This window comes from Sceloporus undulatus, chromosome 2 (genome assembly GCF_019175285.1).
Source record: "Sceloporus undulatus isolate JIND9_A2432 ecotype Alabama chromosome 2, SceUnd_v1.1, whole genome shotgun sequence".
Lineage (NCBI taxonomy): Eukaryota > Metazoa > Chordata > Lepidosauria > Squamata > Phrynosomatidae > Sceloporus > Sceloporus undulatus.
Window position 1 is genome coordinate 14,623,328 of NC_056523.1, and position 23,181 is coordinate 14,646,508.

At 41.9% G+C, this 23,181-nt stretch overlaps 1 protein-coding gene across 2 annotated transcripts in view; it reads left to right on the forward strand.

Annotated features, from left to right (window-relative positions):
* The window catches only part of C2 (complement C2), a 51,175-nt gene that overhangs the window by 18,180 nt on the left and 9,814 nt on the right, over positions 1-23,181 (forward strand). The window contains exons 7-14 of one of the 2 annotated variants that reach the window (XM_042451125.1): positions 1,496-1,637; positions 2,798-2,929; positions 4,576-4,665; positions 7,625-7,765; positions 11,821-11,918; positions 12,725-12,836; positions 19,113-19,266; positions 21,839-21,918. In XM_042451125.1, the coding sequence (XP_042307059.1) occupies positions 1,496-1,637; positions 2,798-2,929; positions 4,576-4,665; positions 7,625-7,765; positions 11,821-11,918; positions 12,725-12,836; positions 19,113-19,266; positions 21,839-21,918 (949 nt within the window). The remainder of the gene's footprint in view (positions 1-1,495; positions 1,638-2,797; positions 2,930-4,575; positions 4,666-7,624; positions 7,766-11,820; positions 11,919-12,724; positions 12,837-19,112; positions 19,267-21,838; positions 21,919-23,181) is intronic. The other variant, XM_042451127.1, reaches the window with a different exon arrangement.

The window sequence follows — 23,181 nt, forward strand, 5'->3', positions numbered from 1 at the left end:
AATATCTTCTTGGCACGATTAGCAACAAATAACATTGATGACATTTATTCATTTGACAATTGCCCTAACTGCCTCTCCCCTGTTTTAATACTGTAATTGTTTTAACAATTGTCCAATAATTTAATTGTATTTTATTGTGGATGGGAGGGTTAGGGAGGGTTTGGGGATATAATGAAACATGCTGCTATTGTATGTTATGGATATTTTTAATGTAAGCAGCTTTGATTGTTTGGAGAAGTGGGATGATGATGATGATGATGATGATGATGATGATGATACCACCAGAAAGAAAAGATTTTAAGTTTTTTAAATACTAGGGTTTTTTTTGTGTGTCTATGTCTGTTGTCTGTGTACATGTGTCTTTTTCAGTGTGCTGAGGACTATGGAGGAAAAAAAAATTAAGCTCACTCTCATGCTGTAGTTACAGTGAAAATTCCCTGTATGGTTATTCTTTAATGAAAACAAATTAGATTAAAATATACATCACCGACAGTGGGCAACCAAAACAGACCCTTTTTACACTACACAGTTGTAGCATTTTGACACCACTTTAACTGACATGGCTACATCCTATGTAATCCTGGGATATGGCAGTTTCATGAGGCACTAGAGGTTTTTGGTAGAAACCTCTAAATATCTCACAAAAGTACAGATCCTAGGATTCTGCAGGATGGAGCCATGGCAGTCAAAGTGATACGAAAGTGCATACTACAGCTGGGTAGTATGAAAGACACCCAGTGAAGGTTTTAAAAGGAATATTCAGTCAATGTTAATTATTTGTAAATCAGGATTGTCAGTAAAAATGAGTTATGATTCTACAGACACCACAATCCACACAATCTGGCAAGGAATGGTGGGATTTTTAGTATAATACATCTGAAAAGTGCCAGGTTGGGGAAGACTGTTGTTAAAGCTTAGTATCTAACAACCTGAAGGGTTAAATTTTGCCATTCAGCTATTATACCTCTCTGTATTCTGGCAATGTGTATAATGCTCATTCTTCCATCCAATACTGTGGATTAAGAGAGCAGAGGCAGGCATAAAATTTGATTAATTTATGACAAAAGGCCTTCTTATAGCAAGAGAATAACTTTGTTCCCATTCATTGCGTTACTTCTGGAATTTAGCATCATCCCAACATCTTTACACTACAAAGCAACTTGTTATAGGTAACTGCGTTGCTTTAATTTGTTGCTTCCTGTCCCTGTTCTTAATTTGTTTTTGTTTTATTTATATACCGCTATTCCAAAGATCATAGCGGTGAACAGCAAGTAAGCTAATTAGCAAGTAAGCTAATTTGCCCCCAACAGTCTGGGTACTCATTTTAGCGACCTCGGAAGGATGCAAGCCTGAGTCGAGCTTGGGCCCTTTTGCTGGTCTTGAACTCGCAACCTTGTGGTTTCGAATAAATGGCTGCAGTACAGGCATTTAACCACTGCACCACCAGGGCTGTTCTTCTACTCTCATTCCTTGGCTACCATCCTTCTCTTCCCAGGTTGCCAGCTTTGATGTACCTATCAAGTTCTCCATCCTCTCCTATGCCAGCCAGCCAAAGACCATTGTGGACATCCATGAAGATATAGCAGAAGAGCCAGAATTGGTTCTCGAGAAGATAAAGAAGGAAATGAATTACAAAGGTAGTGTGAATATTCTCAGACTTCTACCAGTTGTATGGTCTAAGTTTATATTAAAATTGAGGGCCCAGTGAGTGTTTTGGTCTTTTTGTACTATTCTGAGCTTGGGGGTGGGAAAATTCTGAAATTACAGGATTTCATCTCTAGCATTTTCCCTCCCAGATTTTCCCTTCCCTGCATCCCTTCTGGTTTGTTTTTGTTTTTACCTCTTAAACCCCCATGATAGATTTGGGGTCACCATTAGTTCTCCAGAATGGTAGACCAGTGCTCAAACCACTACACCATGCAGGCTCACAGACCCACTTCTTGCAGTTTTTAGAATGCCACTCCCATTCCCTAGGTTAAAAAGAATGCCTTTTTGGGGGAGAGTGCTTAAGATAGCAGAATTGCAACATCTGAAACTTTCCAGGAGTGGAAATTCTTTTTCTGAAGCAAGGTGCAGGGCCTTGCTTCATCATGTGGGACCTTTTCCAAGTTGTTGTTAATCAAAACTGGAGGTAAATTCCCAGGCAGATTTGATATATTAGGGGTTTCTTTAAAGCAATAAATCCCACATTTTCAGCAAGGCTTCAGAGGTATCTCTTTAGTGGGAGGTGGGAGATTAAAACTGGCTCCTGGATCTGCCAAAGTTGCTCACTTTTGGTATAAAGATTTATATTCCACTGTACATGTGGAGATTGGAAACAGAATCAGATGACATAGATTGGAAATAGGGTCAGATGGTATAGTCCCCCCCTCCTCCACTTCTATATATTCCACCCTCCCTCTCTCGGTCTTTCTTACACACATCCATATACACACACACAAATATGAAGCCAAGTAACAAAACCTTTAAGACTGGCTTTGGGTGAAGATCACTATTTTTATTGCATTTTTATCTTGCTGCTATGTTAATTCTGACATTGTATTCCATTCTTAATCTATTTTATATTTAATTCTACCCCTAGGGTACAGTAGAAATGATGCAGTTTTATATCACATTTATACCACAGAACCCAAGGATTGGTAGTTTTGTGAGGCATGAGCATGCTATGGCAAATAATCCTATGCATTATTTCCACAGTGTAGATGCACCCCCAGATTTATATACTTCTCTGTCCTTTAGTGGAAGCAGGTAAAATGGAAGCCAATAAAACTTAACAGCACTGTGTTTCCTTCTACAGACCATGGCAATGCAACAGGAACCAACATTTATGCAGCACTTAATGCCATCTACCTGATGATGCTCAATGATCAGGCAAATGTACTAGAGCAGTGGAACAAAGTTCGTCATGCTATCATTCTGCTCACAGATGGTAAGAAGGAATTGTTGATGTTGTTGTTGCGTGCTATCAAGTAGAAATGGGGAGATCAAAAACCTTTGGGAGGTAGATCCCACTCAAGATAAAGAGCTGAATTGCTTTGCCTACCAAATTGGTGTGGTACTGGAGCAACAAATGGTACTAATGTTGGCAGTTGAATTATGGGGGTCCCTAGTAAAGATATACAACTGAGCACCAAATTGAGAATCCTCCAAGCCACTGTATTAAAGAGAGATTAAAGTACATTTAAAGCCTCCCGCAAATAAAGTGAAAATGGCGAGTAATTGTGTGAATGATTATCATACGCAATTGCGCAAATAAAGTGATATCGGAAAGGCATTGTCGCTCAAATTCCAAAAGTAAAAAGATATATGGGTGGGTTACAGACCGCCTATTTGGGGCGGGCTGTACCCTTTCCCCGTGTATGGGGCCTCAGTCAGAACGGCAGCCCTGAGGCCCGATCCGCCGCTTTTCGGTTGCTGGGAAGCGGCAAAACGCCGTTTCCCCGCAGCCTGAAAAGGAGTGTCCTTGGGGCTTCAAGCCCCAAGGACACCCACGGCAGCGGGGAGGAAAAGGGGCCGCTTGGCCCCTTTCTCCCTTGCTTCACTGGGCGCAGCCTTCTGAAGGCTGTGCCCAGCGATGCAAAGTGGCGCCGCAAACCAGGAAGGAGCTCCAAAACGGAACTCCTTCCTGGTCTGCAGAAAGGGCACACTAAGCGCCCTGGCGCGGACCGACGACGTCACGTCTGCGCCGCCCCGTATAGAGGCGGCGCGGTCGTGACGTCGTCATGGGGGCCCCCATGTGGAAGGGGAGCCGCCATTTTGTACGGACTCAGTCCATACTAGGGTTAGGGGGGTGCGCGAAGCACCGCACCTTCCTAACCCTAGTACGGACATGACTCCGATACTTTCATGGCGGTCTGTAACTCGCCATGTTAATCTCTCTTTTGTGACCACTCTAATGGTGGGTTTTGTGCATGTCTTGTGAAATTATTTCGCATAATTGCACAGTTTTTCTGGGTATTCACAGGGATAAACTCCCAATTTTCTTCATTTGATAAACTCCAGTGGCCGACTCGTGCTGAATACCAGTCGCTAGAGAAAAAGTGCAGGGTTTTCTCCCCTCCAATGGAGGAAGTCCTGAGAAAACTGCATTTCCCTTAGTTCCTTACTTTCCTAAGTACTGTTAGCCCATGTATCAATGCAATGTAAAGGAATGAGTTGTTGTTTTCCCAGGAGATCGTACAATTGCAAGAACCTTTGGGATAACAGCATATATCCCATAGTCCCATGACTCCTGGCAAGCTTTTTCTTAGTACAACAGGATAAGAGGAAGGAGGAAGAGAGCCCCAGTCTTCACAAAAATCCCTGGTGTCTTTGGATGCATCTGAGGAAGTAGACTGAAGTCTACAAAAGCTCATGCTGCCAACTTCTTTCCTTCAGTTAGCCTCAAAGGTGCTACAAGATCTCTCTCCATACTGATACTACAGACTAACACAGTTATATCTTTGAACATAATCATTTAAGTAGCATTTAACTATTTTTCCCTTGTGGATTGCTGATATATCTTGGGACACAGCTTGGCAAATGCTGTCTGTGTGGTTTTGTTCTTCTGTCTAAATAATTTGGTTGTTGTCCTAGGGAAATCTAATATGGGAGGTTCTCCGAAAAAGGCAGTGGACAGTATAGAAGACTTGGTAGATGTGAGAGCAAACAGGAAAGATTATCTGGGTGAGTCATCTAAACCTGTCTCTACTTTGAGTGATTGTTGTAAGGTGGTATGTTGTGCCTTAGTAAGAAAATCAAACTTCCTGATGAGAACCTGTTTGCCTACTGAGATACTCAGACTTGGGCTCTGTTCTGCATCCCATAGCCAAGTAAAATGTTACGTTGAGGAGCTGGGATTGGGACCTCTACTGCAATGTTATCAAACTTCTTACATTCAGGGAAGTCTTGGGACAGATGAAGGGCTGTAGCTTGGTTACAGAACAAATAATCTGCATGCGGAAGGTCCTGCATTCTGTCGCTGGCATCTCCAGATAGGCCTGGCCTAGATACTGACATTAAGTGTCAACTTTGTAGGATACATCTACAATAAAGAAATAATACTCCATCTTACAGAATCCTGGGATTTGAAGTATTGTGAGTCAGCAACACTCCTGGCAGAGAAGGATAAATATTTTATAAAACTACAAATCCCAAGATTCCATGGGATGCAGCTAGGCAAAGTGGTGTCAAACTGCATTATGTGTACAGTGTTGATACATCTCTAGAGTTGGGTGGACCAACAGAATATTCCGGGCACATTCACGCTAGCGTTTTTGTAGCGTGGAGAACCAAGGAGATTTGATGTTGCAATTCTGAATCGAAGTTCACACTACGTTTGCCACAATCGAATGTCTCTTGTGTGGCAATTTAACCCTGTTGATGTTCACATTTCCATTTGTATCAATTTAAAATGGAACCGCCATATCAAACACATTCAATCATTCTCATTTTTTTAAAACTGTCAATCAAATGATGCACATCTGCATTGTTCCACTTCCGCTGTCATCGTTGGTGACGTGACTCTACATCAGGATGTGGGGAGACCCTGAAGTCCTGGGAATGGGGGGGAGGTGGTTTTTCCAGGAAGGGGATGAGGGGATGGAGGGATGGAAAGAAGAGGGCCAAACAACACCCTCTATTTACTCCCCTCACCAACCCCTGGGAGGTTCTGGCTGAAAATCGCAGGAGCCTTCCTCTGTGGGGATGGTCAGAAGAAAGAGAAAGGGGGGAATGAGGCTGCTGCAGGGAGATTTTTGGTCAGGAGACCCTTTGCTCTGTCCCTCTGGTGTCCAGCTGTGGCTTTTAGGAGTCCAGCTGCAGACAGGAGCCCAGTCAAGAAGCAGCTGCTTCTCCCTAGCCTATCTCAGCCTCTGAGGATAGTGATGGCAAGCCCCTCTGAACAATGCTTGCCCCCTGCGTACCTCCCTTGAAGCCATGCAAATGCAATGGTGCACATATACTAACAAACTTTAAAAATTAAAACACACACCCTGGACCATGTTCCCCAAAGAACACCCTCCCCGGCTTTGGTGACGTTTGGGCATCAGGCATCAGTGCAGATAAAGGGGACTAATTCACCAGCAGAAGAGGAAAACAGCTGTGCAGTGGTTTAAAGGGACCACTTGACAGTGCGAGACATTTAAATCCTTTGGATTTAAAGAGCCAGTCACAAGCACCGAGAGGGGAAAAACAATGGTGGTTTATCACCAAGCCAAGACCTGTGGGATGGGATGGGTATGTTCTGCCCCTCTTCTTACCCTCTGCCCATTACCCCTCCCTTCTCAGTGCCCCAAATGGAATTGAAAAAATGTGGAAAATGCCTCAGTTTCAAAAGGACCGGGTTAAGAGGGATTTGGGCCCCCTCAAAAAAAATTGGGGTTGGGAAAACCCGGCCCAAGTATGAATGACCCCCCTTTAACCCAGTTTGCAAACCGGTTTATAACATAGTGTGAATGGGCCATCTGTGTGTCTACACTGTAAAAAAGAATGCAATTTGCCATCATTTTAACCATTGTAGCTCCATCTTGTAGAATCTTGAGATCTGTAGTTTCATGCAGTCTTTAGCCTTCTCTGCTGGTGCCTCACACGCCTACATATGCCAGGATTCGGTAAGATGGAGCCATGGCCGTTAAAATGGTGTCAAGCTGCATTTGAGTCCCTATATTGGGAGAAAGGTGAGATATAAGAAAATAATAATAATAATAATAATAATAATAATAATAATAATAATTCCTACAGCATACATATACCAGAAAGAAACAAAAGAAACAGATAGTTTGACAAAGGTGAATATGGGAAAGGTTGTGTTTGGGCTCTGGGAGGTAAGGGCATTTGGGAGCACTGACTGCCTTCTTTTCAAGAGTATTTTCATACAAAACTACCAGCTACACTAAAGCTAAAAACATGTTTGTTTGTTTTAAAAATCAGAGATTGCAAGATTACATGTTGCGCCCACAACCCCCTCACAATAACCCTGAAATCCTGAACTCTTTTGATCTTATTCTGAGTAGGGGTGTCTCCTGCATTAAAAAAAATTGGTTTTCTGGGTCACTCGTGGAATCAGAATCTCCTCATTCCACTGGAAATGCCGATATCCTTAGCCACCTTCTTTTAATATCAGCAGCACTTGGGAAAGTTACTTTTGGGACTACATTCCTCAGTATCCACCAGCCAGTACAACTAGTGGCAGTAGTGTTGGCTGGAATTTGGGGAATTGTAGTTGAAAAAGTAATTTCCTCAAGCTCTGTAAAAACACCCCAACACTGCCCTGTTTATTGTGTGTTTGAAGGATGTGTGTCGGATGTAGTTGCTCTGCTTTCAGTATAGCTGTCCTGCCTTTGTCTTGATAATATTCTGAATAATCTGAAGTTCCTTTAGAAAATAGTTTTAAAAGCAGTGCTGGAATTTCCTCATATTCTTTGGAATCCCCCCTATTTGTTGACAGCTGGAATGCAAGTCTCCTGTTTCCTATTTCAGGAGCCTTTAAATTCAATAGATGAAACTGTTCACACAGCTTCTTGCTAGCTGTGTAACTGGCTGAGTCTTCAGTGCCAAAGGTTGTGGAATTTGGGAATATCCTGGCTTTACTTCCAGTGTATGTGTGTTCATTGGGCAAGACTTCCTGTTTATTTCATTCATCCAGATATCTATGCCTTTGGAGTTGGAAACCTTGAGGTAGACTGGAGTGCTATGAATGAGATTGCATCCAAGAAGCCTGGGGAAAGGCATGCCTTCATCCTGAAAAATCCCGAGGAACTCAAGACAGCCTTTGAGGACGTACTGGGTGGGTATGAACTCCACGCACCAGGAACCTGAGGATGGCACAAGTGGAAAATTTAATAGTGTTAAATTCACCCATAATTCAGTTTGCTTTCAAAGCTAACAGTTAATTCCATTATCAGGTCTTGGAAGTAACTTCTTAGCAAACAGTGAGTTATTTGTAATTCAAATTTTGCAATAACAGAGATATAGCTAAGTTGCACCTGTAATATAATGAGTGACAACATCTGCATGGCAGAAATAATGCAACTCGACCCCACATGGCACCATCCGATGGCATCCTGGAATTTGTAGTTTGTTTTGTCAACAGAACTCTGACAGAGAACGTCAAATAGCTCATACATCTACAATTCCTAGATTTCCATAGATTCCCAAAATACAATTCCCAGACCTCCATTCACATGACAATTAAAGCAGTATTAAACTACATTATTGCTGCAGTTCAGATGCAGCTTTAGTCATGTAACTAACCTTTTGGTTACTTCTATAGTGCCGTAGTGTTATCAAGTTGGACACAAATTGTCACTCTTGGAACTTTAATCTCCAGTAGATTGAGAAGCAGCACAAAGAGGTTTATCACACAGAGATTTTTAGAGCACTTGCAGCTCAGTTCCGACATGAGTGTGGGTCCAACGATGTGAATTCATGTCATAACGCGAATGTGTTTTCAGACGCGAATCCTTACTATGGGCGCGCCTTCCATGGCGCTTCCTCAGTGATTCCAAAGTGACTCCTCATTTTGATGAATTCCAGAAAAAAGGGAATTCACAAAAATCACATTCAAGCTCACTTCGATTTCACTTCAAATTGGTCTGGTGTGGAAGATCACTCCAATGTTGGCCCCCTGCGTCCTGCTCCTTCATCCCCCCTCCTCCTTCATGCCATCTCGTCCTCTCCTTCACCCTGCCACCTATCCCATAATAATAATTATAATAATTATAATAATAGATTATTTATATCCCGCCCCTTGAGGTCAATCGGGGCGGCTAACAACGATAAAATACAATATTGTACATTGTAGATCAAAATTCCCTCCCCCCTTAAAAAATTATTAAATCAATTATAATTAAAACCAGCTTATTAAACAACATTAACACATACACATTATTACAAGACAAAAACAAAACAGAACAAAACAAATAAAACAGTAAACTACAGTAGCATTTCCAAGGAGGCCCTTGGGGACTCTCATAAGAACAGGGTTCCTGAGGCCAGGGTTATCTATTCCGGAAAGGCCTGCTGGAAGAGATCCGTCTTGACAGCCTTTTTAAAGCTATCTAAAGATGTCAATTGACGGATCTTGTCCGGCAGGTCGTTCCACAATCTGGGGGCGACAACAGAAAAAGCCCTCTAGGAGGTAGCTGAAAGCCTAGCTCTTTGAGGCTGCAGCAAATTCCTCCCAGAGGTCTGGAGTGTGCGGGGAGGATTATATCATCCCCTGCGTCCTCCTAGACCCCGGTCTGCTCCCTTCCTTCACCCTGCCACCTATCTGATCATCATCCCCTGCATCCTCCTAGACCCCAATCTGCTCCTCTCATTCAACCTGCCACCGATTTCATCATCTCCTGTGTCCTCCTTCACCTCGATGAAAGATGACAGCAAAAGAGGGGGCAGGGAAGGATGACAGCATCCAGAGCCTCACTGAGTATGCGCAAGAGTGCCGATTCGAATCGTTGAACCCTCAAATTATGTTCTGGTGTGGTATAACAATGTGTACTCACTCCACTTTGCTTGAATCCACATCATGTGACTTGCTTGGAATTGAACTGATTCCACTTCCCCCTTGATTTGGAAAGGCAACCAGGTGTGGTAAAACATAACATTTTAATGTGAATTTGCATTGCTAGACAGGAGTGACTCTGGATCTAGTGTGAAAAAATATGATGTTTCACATTGCTAGAACAGGAGGATCTGAGCTGAAAACTCCCCATGTGTGATAAGGGCCAAAGTATTGTAATACTATTTCAAGATAGCTGCAGCTATCCTAACATGGCTCTTGCCTCCCCTATGGAGAGCACATGCATTCCAACTGTCCCAATTTGACAGAGACAGTCTTGGTATATCCTCCGTCACCCCAATTTTCAGCTGTTTTTAAAATGTCCTAGATTCTGTCTCTTGATCCTACTTTCCTCCTTTGAAATGGACTGGAAGTGGCTTTCTAACTTATTTCAGTTGCTGCAACTGAATTCAAAGTGCAAAAGTAGTTTCCACTCAATTAACCTAGCAGGGGAAGAGGAGAGGAGGGTATGGAATCTTACATTGCCCTATAAAGACTCAGGCATTAGGAAATTCCTGCAACTGCTCCTAGCATCTGTCATCTTCCTCATGTTTAACTCTTGCCATCTTAACAATACTCTAGTATTGTTTGATCACATGTGTCCTGATTTTCATTTTCATCTTTTAAATATTGGAGAGCATGAGAGTAGTGGAGGAAAGGGGGCACAGAGATGCTGGTGACAAGAACAGAGCTTGGTGCTTCTCTGCCCTCCTATCCCCACCCTACACCGGAAAGAAGTGGTGAACAAATGACTGAAGTCAAAACTTGGAGTTTGAAGGGTGTGGGATGACAGGTACTTTCATCCATCTTGATGGAAGACCACAGTACCTTGTCCTACTTCTCAAACTATTCAAGTTTAAAGTTATAGAGACCCTATCCCATATCCAACCTGTCAATCCTATTTTGTAGTTATGCAGGTAACCTCACTAACTCATACAGCATGGTTCAAGAGCTGGCTCATACTGTGCCATGTGTTTTATTTGGATGCTGAAGTGAGAACCCAGAGAGTGCTTTGTATCATGAACAGTGACTTGCAGCATCCAGATATCTCAAAGTCATAAAAGTTACTATTTTAATTACATTTGAGAAATTAGAAAGTGCTATTTTTAAAATTTGTAACCTTAGCAAAAGTAATAGCACGTAAATTTATATACAGTGGTACCCCGGGTTACGAAATTAATTCGTTCCGCGGTTAATTTCGTAACCCGAAATACCTTCGTAAGCCGAATTCCCATAGGCGCTAATGGAAAAAAAAATAGCTCTCTGCTGCCCTCCGGTGGCGAAATAGCGCCGCGGTTTTTTCGTAACCCGAAAAAACCTTCGTAACCCGAAACAATAAATCCCTATGGGATTTATTCGTATCCCGAAAAATTCGTAACCTGGGTAATTCGTATCCCGGGGTACCACTACCATTTATCAGTGAAGTAGCACTCCCTGAGTGGTTTACAATGTGTAAGTCAATTGCCCCCAACAAACTGGGTACTCATTTTACCGAGCTACGAAAGGATGGAAGGTTGAGTGGACCTTGGAGCCCACCTCTAGGATCGAACTTACAACATTGTGGCTACAGTACCAGCATTTAACTCCTGTAGCACCAGGGCTCCTTAATGACAACCTTAATGATAACTCAGTACTTTGGAACTGTAACTATGCATAATTATTTTTCTAAAGTAGCCTTTCAGGTTCTGCCTGGTAGTGTCTTCCTGGGCCTCAGTGTATTTGTTGAAGAACATTAGATGTGCATTTCCTAGTTCCTACATCTCTACAATGGGCATCTCCTAGCTCTTACATACAGTATCTACATTTCTCACATAAAACAAAAGGTATTCCTTTTGTTTTCCTACTTCTCCCTCAAAATAACAGTATAGAGGTAATGTCGTATATCAGAGGTTTATTTTTGATCCTCGAGGTGCTTTGGTCTACAACTCTCAAAAACCCTTACCACTGGCTGGGGATTCTGGGAATCAGAGTCCAAAACATCAGATGAGTCTAGGATTCTCTGTTCCTGCTACATGCAATTATAGCCTTTAATTTCTTACATATAAAAGATACTTCCAGCACTACTTTTCTAACTGAAGAGATGCATGTGGGATATCCCACCAGCCTGCAGTGAATATGATTCTTTGGGCATAAGGTGCACATATTGTGCTGGAAAGGTTAGAAGGTACCAAGAGACGGTCTATCCCAAATCATCCATTCTCCTCCACTCCAAATGAGAAAAATTGCATGAATGTGTTGAAAGTTAATCCTGGTTTTCCTCCTCCCATTTCCGTCCCTCGCAGACCCCAGAGATTTGGATGACATATGTGGTTTGGCAAACTATTCTGACAGTGCTGAATGGTATCAGAAGAACCCATGGCATGTTCTCCTCCAAGACAAAGTAAGTAAAGTCTAATTTCTAGAGTCCCTTGCAATGCCATTACAGTATCTTCCTTCTCAGGTTTCCAGTAGCCTAGAGTAGCTTTCCTCCTCCAAGTGACCTCCAGATGTTTTGTACTACAGCTCCCATAATTCTTGTTGGTCTTGTTGATTGGGGCTGATAGGAGTTGTAGTCTAAAATATCTGGCAGCCTCAGGTTGCAGTAGACTGGTATAATGTAGGAATTTGAACCCTCTTTCTGTGGCCCACATCGCCCACAGTGTTTTCCCATACCTCCCACAAGATTCTTCTACTGTTGTCTCTGATCAGAGGTTAAATGCCCTTTTATCTCTGATTGGACTAACAGCAGGAGAACTTTAAGAGAGGAACAAGAAACCTTGTAGGCCACATACATCAGACCCATAGACAGGAGGCTCCAATCCCTGCTGACTCTCAAGTTTAAATAAGCCTCATAGAACTGAACTTGTACTTTGCCGGAAATAAAGTTATTGCATGAGGCAGAGCTGAACTTGGCAATCAGGAAAACTGATACATGGAACGGAACTTTTGCACTGGGCTTACTCATGAGTAGACAGGCATGAGTGGGAAATGTGCTTTATGTGCTTGATGGAAAAATGTCAACATTTTGGTGTCAATTAGTATTGAATTAACAGTGATGGTGTCTCACCCACTTTGCTTCTGATCCCTTCCTCCTCCTCCTCCTCCTCTTCCTCCCATTATATTTATTTACACCCAGACTTCCTGGTTAAGAATATAATCTGGAATTGTTAGTCCTATCCTGAATTAATTTAATCACTCTTGCTGTAGCATCAAACGGAGCCTTCTTGTCGGGGTGCCTTGATTTCAAAGACGTGGATTTTGACCTCTGCTCACTGCTTCAACCGGATGAATGACACTTCCAGCTGGACCGTTATTCTAGGTATGATGCAAAATTAGGCAGGGGTGTCCTGTTTTGTTCTTGGGAAGCTAACCTAACTCCTAGCTCGAAGCTTCAGTGTTTTAAGCAAAGAGAGATAGAAATATTTTGGTTGTAGTGAAAGCAGTGGTAGTTTATTCCAGTCCAGGCCCTTCACCAGTCAGATGTCAGTTCAGTACAGAGTTCAACACAACAGGCGTTCAGTCCAGGAACAAGGCAACAGCAAAGGTTTCCCCAGAAGCCTAATTCCCACTATGGTTTAAACCGGATCGTGATTCCAAATGATTTGGTTTAAACCACCATGGCTCCCATTTAATTTGAATCGCTGAAGCGATTCAGAAAGGGGGGCCATGGTTTTTACCTATTTAACTCACGTCAAAAAGACGCTGGTAAAATGGGGTGTTTGGGGGGCTGAATCGATTAATTTAGAAATAAATCGATTCAGCCCAAGTGGGAACCAGGTGGATTCGAATTGGATTCAAATCTGCCCTGGTTCCCACTGGCAGCAGCTTTTCCCCAGCCTCTCCGCCCCGGCCATGCTTCCCTCCACCCCCGGCCTTCTTCCTGGCATATCTCCTCCGTCCTCCCGGCCCGGCCTGCCTGCTCCGTCCCCAGGCCTCACCGAGTGGCCTGGCCTGCTCCGCCATGTGACCTGGCCTCGCCACTCAGACCTTCCCACGGCCTCTCCGGCACTGGCCTTGTTCTGGTGCAAAGATTGTGGGATCGAAGTTAGGGGCCAAGCCGAATCATAGATTTGACTTGGAACCCGATTTAATAGGTAAGTAGGAATTAAGCCCCCAAGGAAGACAGATAGTTGTCAGCCATGCTGGACTGAGGGAGGTGCTGGGATATTTATAGCTCATCTAAGTCTTGCAGGTGGTCCTTACTAGCAGCCACCTTCTTACTTAACTGCAGAGAATGCCCGCATCTCTCTTTTTCCTGGCATCTCTATGCAGGGGTAGATACTGGTAAGTCTGGCTTGTCCTGTGGGTGGGGGAGCTGTGGTGAATTTGGCTCTAGTAGCTGCTGGGAGCTAGTTCTTGTGCTGGTGAGTTTGGCTCTAGTGGCTGCTGGGAGCTAGGTCCCTGGGCTGGCTGCACACTTACCTCCTAGGGCTGCTCTGGCATGCCCTCTGGGCCTTCCGCCTCTTCATCCAATCTCTCAGACTCAGAGGACAAGCAGGGCATGACAACGGGGGATTGAAATGAGACATGATTTCACTGTGCTTGGTTCTGGTACTGCTCTGTGGTTTTAGGTAAGCCAGGTGGAGGCTGGTGACTCTCAGGGCAGTGGAGCTGGGAGTCTACTCTGGGTTTTAAAGCATCTACCCAAGGTCCTAAAACTATTTTGGGAATAGGGTTCAGTAGTTAGGGTTGCCGCTTTAAAGCTCACAAAAATCCCAGAGCAAATTCATCAACAACTGACACTGAAGCCAGCTGTTAAGAGCCCCAGCTGTTGGCTCATTTGTTTTGAAAGAATCTGGGCGAGCAGCTGACAACTAAATTGCTTATATACTTTGGTACATGGAGGCACTGCAGTTTCTGTAATGAGCTGCAAATGACATTTTAAAAAATAGAGATTCTGTGCAGCACTTAATATCATGCTTCATTTGGTATGCATGTATACAGCTTAGGTCCAGGCTACCTGGTGAACACTTTTTCATTCAGATGGGCTTTTAGAATTGAAGGTTTTTAACCAAAAGGCTGTCTTATCTTGTTTTTAAATTTTGTATTGTTTAACTTTTTTAAAAACATATTTTAAATTATTAATCTGGTTAATAATTAATTCTGTTTTCATGTTGCCTTTCTTTATCTTTTTAATTGTTATCTTTTTCATTTCTAATTCACTTTGAGTCCCAGGACATTACCTGTTCTCATAGCAATCGTGCCAGTTTTTTTTTTTAAAGAAACATACCAGTTTTAGAGCAGACATTATCTCTTGTCTTTGCAATCACACAACTGGTCCACTGTATTATCTTCCTGGCTGCCCCTTAACCGAACTCCCTGTCCTACATCCTAGCCAGTATATCTTTTGGTTTTTTAATTTTATTTTTATTTATTTTTGTTTTAACTTTTTCATACAATTTCAGAGCTCTGCTACTGCAAGGGACTTTTTAAAAAAAAAATAGAAAAAAATATATAAAGGGAACCAGGCTGCTTGGGAATAGCAAAAGGGAGGGGAGAGGGAGAAGAGGAGAAATTGACACCATGGGACTGCCAGTACCACAATTGTCCCAGCAGTGATATTTTGCACCTGATTACTAATGCGATTGGGAGGTCATTGATGGGTTTCCCCCATCAATAAAAAGGGCACCCTAATCGCATTTGGGGAATACTGCAGCTACAGGTTGGAGACATTGGCCTGTTACAGACAGCCAAAATAAAGCTGCTTCGAGTCACAGTGGAGGTATGGTGTTTCAATGATGCATGCGTCCTAAGAGTCCACCAAAGCCACGCTCCAGTCATTGTTGTGTAATCAGTATTGTCAAAGCCGCCTTTTCACATCTCTATTCTTGCTAGTAATCTCCCCAATCTTGGAGTAAAAGTAGGATGTAAATAAAGAGGACTAGGAGGGTATTGAGTTCTTAGTGAGAATAAGACTTTACAATGTATGGGAGGACTATTCTTTCCCTCAAGCTCAACAGAGGGTCAATAACAAATGAGAAAGTTAGCATCAGAAGCAAAGGAAACCAGGGGAAGAACTGTGATTACTTCAGTTATAGAGATCTAGGTTTGTTAGTAGGCTTAGACTTCAATCCTGTACTCACTTACCTGGGAGTAAGTACCTCTGAACTCACTGGATTGTATTGCTATGTAGAGATGCAAAGAAGTAAACTGTTAATTGCAGTAGGAGAAGGGTGAGCAAGCATGACCTCTCAGATATTTTTGGCTTGCAGCTCCCATCAATGAAGAGCAGTATTTGGAAATCACTAGCTAAATTTAACTAGTTGTGTGGTAAATAGTTAATCCACTTCCTTGAAGGCTTGACAGGTTAATTTGTTGACTAATGGCAGTCCCCATCAGAGCTTGGAAACAGCTGTTTAAATTTAGTTTGTTGTGTATTAATTTATTTCCTCTTTCCCCAACAATGCTTGATCACTTGTTCCAATCCAGGCAAAGATTCCATGGTATTGGAAAAGTGAGTGGACAGCATCTATGTTGGTGAGGATGAATGGTAATGCAAGGAAGAGGTGAGAGTAGAGATTGTTATTCTTTAGTAAGTTTCTTTTTGAAGGTAGCAACGAATAATTTTAGCAAATTTCTTGCTGGTATAAGAAAGTCTTTGAAAGCCACACAGTTTTCTAAGGCTATTTGCAATTCTGTGCAAAATTTGCACTTAGTTGATTTGCACAGAAAACAGCATTTTCTGCATGGAAAATAATATTTCAACACAGAACGATTAATTCCTGCACAGAAAATAAGGTTTTCTGCACAGAATATGTTGTTTTCCATGCAGCTCAACCAAGTGTGAATCTTCAATTACAGCTTTTTTCCCCCAGTATAGTAATTCACATTTTTGTGCAGTCTGGCAGCCCATTTGCCCATTAATATAAAAACAAAACACCTGATTTCTCCCTTCTTCCCATGAACACCTCTCTCCTTTCATCATTTTGTAAGCCGCCTTGATCATATTTTGGAAAGGCGGGGTAAAAATAAAATTTATTATTATTATTATCATCTCAAACCATCTGTTCTCTTGAGACATATCTTGAAATTCCCTTTTCCCATCTGCTCCTTAGTCACCAAAGGATTGTGAACAACAGCTTTAACAATTAACTTAGGACTACATGTCCCATTATCCAGTATTAGTACTCTACAATACATTGTAAGCAAGCAAAGCTATGGCAGACAAATCAGACCCTATTTACCATGGCAGTCAATCTGAAAGACTCCGCTCCTGGAAAAAAATAACTTGGGGATTACATCCCAAAACAGGTGCAGGGTACCATTGCCCATTCTTGCAGTAGGGTATAGGAACTACCCAGTCAGTCAGCAAATGTCCGTTTCATTCAGTGAAGGCCACTGCAACGGCAAATAAAAGTTTTCTTTTCACAGGTTCAGTCTGTTATTGTTGCCTATTCAGAGTGGCATTGGAGGGTTAGGATTACGGATGAATTATCTTAAAATTCATTAGATTCATTTCTCTTAGCAGTGAGGCTTTATTTTAAATTGCTGACTTCTTTCCTTTCAGTATACACTGCTTTTTAGAAACATGAAAAATGATACAAGGAAATCAGTAACTAAAGTCTCCTCCCAGTAACACACCAGGAACAGAAAATATAAACAGCAAACATAGGTCAGTTTTGTGTCTCAAAGCTCCTTAGACAGCTCAGGTATTTTGCCCTGCCTCTTCTTCCTAGAGTAAGGATGGAGAACATGCTCTTGGCCAGTTCTCTGGATTCAGTTTCAGAGAGGCTTTAGCGGACAATGAGAGCCAGAGTGATGTAGTGGTTTGAACAATGGACTATAACTCTGGAGACCAGGGTTCAAATCCCTGCTTGGCCATGGAAACCCACTGGGTGACCTTGGGCAAGTCACATTCTCTCAGCCTCAGAGGAAGGCAAAGGCAAACCCCCTCTGAACAAATTTTGACAAGAAAACCCCATGATTGGTTTTCTTTAGTGTCACCATAAGTTGGAAATGACTTGAAAGCATGCAAAAACAACACCTAGGGACAATAGTCCAGTTATAGGCAGGACTAGAAATAGAGGGTTGAAACAACAAATACAAGCATGTTTTAACTTGAAGCTTTTCCTGCTACAAGTTGAGTCTCCCTTATCCGGAATTTTGAAATCTGAAATATTCCAAAATTCAAAACTATCCACATGGGTGGTAGAGATAGTGACCACTTTGATTTCTGATGGTTCATTGTACACAAACCTTGGTGGTTTACAGACTGCCCTTTTGGGGCGGCCTGTTCCCTCCCCTTTCCCCGCCGGATCAGGGCCTCAGCTGCCACAGCGGCAGCCTCTGACGCCCTTTCCTAACCCTAGTAGTACCTAGTATGTACTTTTTGCGCGTCTGTAACGCGCCCTTGTTTTGTGAACAAAATTATTAAAATATTATGTATAAAATTACCTTCAGCCTATGTGTATAAGGTGTATATGAAACATAAATGAATATAATGTGTAGACGTGGGTCCCATCTCATTGTATATATGCAAATATTCCAAAATCCCACAAAACACTTCTGGTCTCAAGCATTTTGGATAATGGAAATTCAACCTATAGTAGCTAAGCTTTAAGAGAGACATATCAACAATTTTGAATGGAGGAAGACCCTAGCCAGAAGTTACCCATGTTGCACCCAGCCAGCGGCATCGGCAGCATTTTGAGTTTGATAATATCCAGATGCAGCCCAAATTAGGATTCAAACTGGCAAAGGTAATCCAGATCTTTTAGCTGTGCACTTAACTCCTACTCCTAAGTCATTACAGAAATCTGAATTAAGTAACACAGCCTCCCAGTTCTTCAAAGCCCAAGTATAAACTACTCTGAGGAACAAGGACATAACAAAAATAACGGAGGAAAGCTCCCAGATTTCACTGGCAGTAATATTGCTCAGCCCTTCTATGAGACCTGCCTTTTGTCTGCAGAAACATTGGAAATTATGTGCCCCTAATTAATTAAATTTTCAGTTCCAACTTTGGCATTCAGTTCTTGAATCATCCGGGGCTGAAATAATTATTTCTGAGTAAAAGTTATCATTTCTCATTTCTTGAATTTGTTACAGATCTATTTTTGTGACCTTTAAAATAGTCACAAATTAGGTATTTTACATTAATGCCTTAATGCTATTCTGTTACTGCTAAATCGAATAGTTTGATGCTTTGAGCAGACATAGGAAGAATACTCATACATTTTCCTGTCTTCGGCATTAGCACAAAAAATGGTTACGTACAAAAATTGTTATTCAAAAACATTGCTGTGCAAAAAAAGTATAAAACATAGTGGTGAGTCAAATATAGATTTTTGCACAAAACATTCTTGTGCGAATGATTTTTTTCACAAAAAATCCTCATATACAAACAAACAAAAAAGGTGTAAGAACACTTAGGGAGCAATCTTTGAAATTCTTGTCAGAATGAAATAAGTGAAAATTTATGTCTCAAGTCTGAGAGGAAGCTTCTAATAAAACTGTTGTGAGGCAAACATTTCCTACCTCTAGGAATGCAGGAAATGTGGTAAATCATGATCATTGAGCTTTTTGCAAAAGCAGTGGAACATTTTACAGTAGGAATGGATTCTGATGAGACATCTGAATCTTCTTTCTTCCCCAGGAGGAGGACAGAGAAGATTGCCAATCAAGAGACGCATTGACCATGAGCTGTATAATGTTCGAGCAAAGTTGGCCCAAGGCATCCAGGAATTCTATGACTATGACATCTCTCTGCTTGAACTGGAGAATCCTGTGAGGTTTGGTGGGAGGATCAGGTAAGGTGCCCCTACAGTTGGGGGTCACACAAGCGAAATAAATCTAGGGAGTATTTAAGTTGATTGTAGCTTGTTCTAGAGCCAGTGTAGTGTTGTGGGAGACCAGGATCTGGATCACCACTCAGCCACAAAAACCCATTGGGTAAACTTGGGCAAGTCACACTCTCTCACCCTTAGAGGAAGGCAGTGGCAAGCCCTTTCTCAATAAATCTTGCCAAGAAAACCTGTGGTAAGTTCGCCTTAGGGTCAACATAGGTCAGAAACAATTTGAAGGCACACGACAGCAACAACTATAAGTTTATTCTAAAGCTCCTGGAGGGTTTAGATTGACTTCAACTCTCGTTATGCTTTGCAAAGTTGAGAAACCATTTTTGTACTAGAGTTCCCAGAATTCTTTGCCTTGCATCACCAGGGGGCATTTAATGGTGCTTAACGTTTTTTTAATGTCACTTTTTACTGCCTGGTACTCATCTTGTTTTATTGTAAAGAAAGTTTTTACTCGAGTGTTTATTGTTTTTATGGTGTAAAGGTTTATAGGTAGTCTTTACTGTAGTTTTATTGTATATTGTATGGTAGATGCCTGATAGCCAGAATGAAGAATTTGTAAATCAATACATAAAGGGGGATTCAGAATCATAATATCTCAAGGATCAAGGATGTATGAAAAGGGCATAGTTTGCCTTTTCATCCTGTTCACATATAAAGCTGGACTGCAGTGTGTGTTTTATTCAAACAGAAACAACAGCTGCAAGAGGGATAGTAAATCCTCCCCCATCCAGTAGTTTTCTGCTCAACAACTGGTTGCTTCAGATACTTCTTGCCCTTACTGGCTTTGATATCAAAGTGAGGCAGGAATGGAAAAAAAAAATATTTGGAACCACATACTGTAGGTGAAAGAGCACTCTAGGACCGCCATTCCCAAACTTTGGTCCTCCAGGACCAATTCCCAGAATGTTAATTCCCAGGAGCCGCAGCCAGTTTAACCAACAGTCAGGAATCCTTGGGCAAAATTATTGAGATGCTGTCATTGCAGGAAGAATTGGATAGAACATAGCAAACCCTGATTTTGACATTTTATATAGGGGACGCTAGTTTACTATGTGATTGCCCTAGAACCAAACCTCAGTGTATACCAGTGGATACCAAGGGCCCACTGTAATAATTTCCTTAGCAAGATTTCTTCAGGGAAAATTTGCCATTGCTTTTCTGTGAGGCCAAGACAGTGTGACTTGCTCAAGATCACCCAGTGGTTCTCCATGGCTGAATGGGCATTCAAATCCTGGTCTTCCAAGTCCAAACAGGAGGAATTTCTCTTAAATTCGAATGAAAAGAAAGTGAGACCAGAACGCATTCACTTAAAGTCGCTAGTTGAGCGCAATTACGTGAATGCGCATTGCATTCGAACTGGCTTCCCATTGCCTGAAAATAGCATGCCATTGCCTGAATTTGTGTGTGGCAGTCTATCACACAATAACGTGAAACCACATGATTGCATTCGGACTGACTTCCCATTGCCCGAATTTGCGGTAGTTGGTTATCACGCAATAACGTTAAACCCCATGATTGCGTTCAGATTGCCATTGGATTATACTTCCAATTTCCCTTATCTGATAAACTCTCTAGTTCAACATTTAAACTTAGTCCAACATTCAAACACAATATGGACTGCATGCTAAGTATTTAACATAGGAGCTTTTCCTATGGCTTACTAAATCGATTTACCTCTCTCTGGCTTAAAGCTTAATTAGGGTGGCATCCTGCTATTATCAGAAGGTTTTTGCTGCTGAATTTGCCACTCAAATACAGCCTGGGTCCATCCCTGCTTCCAGGAGGGCTCCAGAGGCCATTTTCTTAAGCTGGAAAACTCCCCAAATGGGCTGTGACAAGTGCTTCTGGAACTGGGGATGCACCCAGGATGTAATCGGGCAGCATGTTCGGCAGCAAAAACCTTCTGATAACATCAGGATGCCACACGAATTAAACTGTAAGCTGGATAGAGGTAAATCGATTTAGTAAGTCATGGGATAAGTGCCATTGGGCCCAAACAGACAGGCCAAAATAAAGCTGCTTCAGGTCACTTTGAAGGTATGCTGTTTAAATGGCACATTAATTTTAAGAGTTCAGAAGCTGCACCAAAGCTGTGCTCTAGTACTTAGGACTGGAGCGTGGCTTTGGTGCAGCTTCTGGCCTTTTAGGATGCATGCAGCATTTAAACAGCATACCTCCAAAGTGACTCAAAGCAGCTTTATTTTGGCCTGTCTGTTCAGGCCCATAGTTATGTAGTTTAAACCTGAGATGAGGTTATGTGTCCAACAAAGGAAGATACAGTACAGTCCTTACTATCAGAGTAAGACCCTCATCTCACTCCTGGGTTTATAAATGTACACAGGAGACTTTGCATAAGTTATGGCTATTTGTGTGTTTCAACTCCTACCCCACTATTTTGCACAATTCTGGTTTTGCTGGCCCTACTTTTCTGCTACTCCTTGCACCAACCCCTGGCCCACATGGGTTTGTTTTTTTCTCCAAGTACAAATGCCAATCCAGCATCAAACTCAAATCTTTTTTGCAGACCAATTTGCCTCCCTTGCACTGAAGGTGCCAATAAAGCCCTGAAGAAGAAGCCAGGGACCACAACTTGCAAAGATCATGGTAAGTGGTACATTAGGCTATCTCCAAGAAAGATGTGCAGTAGTTATTCTTTTGCTGCATCCTCTCCAGTTCTGGTTCATTCTGTAGAACAAAGGTGAGGAACTGTGGAAGACTAGAGGACCATGTTAGGCCGCCAAGAGACCTTGGAGGGCAACATCCTAATGTTACTTGCTCATGCAAAAACAAATGAATCCCAAATACTCTCTGGGAACAGGAGGACATATTTCCTGTGCCCTTAGAGGGCATTGTGGGAAGGGAAGGTTTTTGCAAAATTTCATTTTGATCCTGGGAAGTACAGGAGATACCAGGGAGATTATCACAATGCTAATCCACTGGCAAGTCAAAATAAATGAAACCGCTACCTTAGCACTGCAGTCAGGTGTTAGATAGCACTTTACTCTGAAAACCAGGATTTATTTGTGATAAGAGCGGCAAAAACTGACTGCATTCTTGAGATCTGGGGCATGTGGAGTGCATATATATATATGTATTCCAATAAAATTGAAAAATTGATCCTGGAAGGCCCCGGAGGCCACAAAATAGCCCTGGGGATCACATGCAACCTTGGGTTGCACTTTGCCCATCCCTGTTTTAGAATGAGGTGGCAATGAGCGAGACTAGCTCTGATGTGGTCAAATATCTTGCAGGAAAGTAGCAAAGTTACCTGTAATTAGTTATTGTTCTGTTTTAGGGTATTGGTAGCAAGACATAGGAGCAAAGTTATTGTGGTCACACAATTGTTGGGGAATTCTTTTGAGCTGGTTCTAGAAATTATTTTTAAGGAACTTTTTGAAAGCACTTTGATGTGAAATTTTTGAGTTTTGTGTTATTGTCTTAGCAATACTGGCATGTGAGGAATTGATGTTTTTAAGTGAATGGAAAAACAAAGATCAAAACCAAAAATACACATTGGTGATATGTTTATTAGGCTACCTAAAAGATACAGAGAACTTATGCTAGCCTTGAAAGCTTACTGGCTTCTTCATCAGGCAAAGATGGTACAAAAACCATGCAGGGAAAGAGACGTAATATTGCTGGAGCCACATCTTGTTTGTTTGGGATTTTATATAGAGAAAGGATTTATGCAGACAGAAAGTTCAGACTCCATCTCCGTCCAACTACCCCTGGATTTTATTATTATTATTATTATTATTATTATTATTATTATTATTATTATTATTATTATTGGCAAAACAAGGAATACACAACAAAATCATGCAACAAGATGTTTCCCCACACTGGAATGAATAACAGTAATGTATT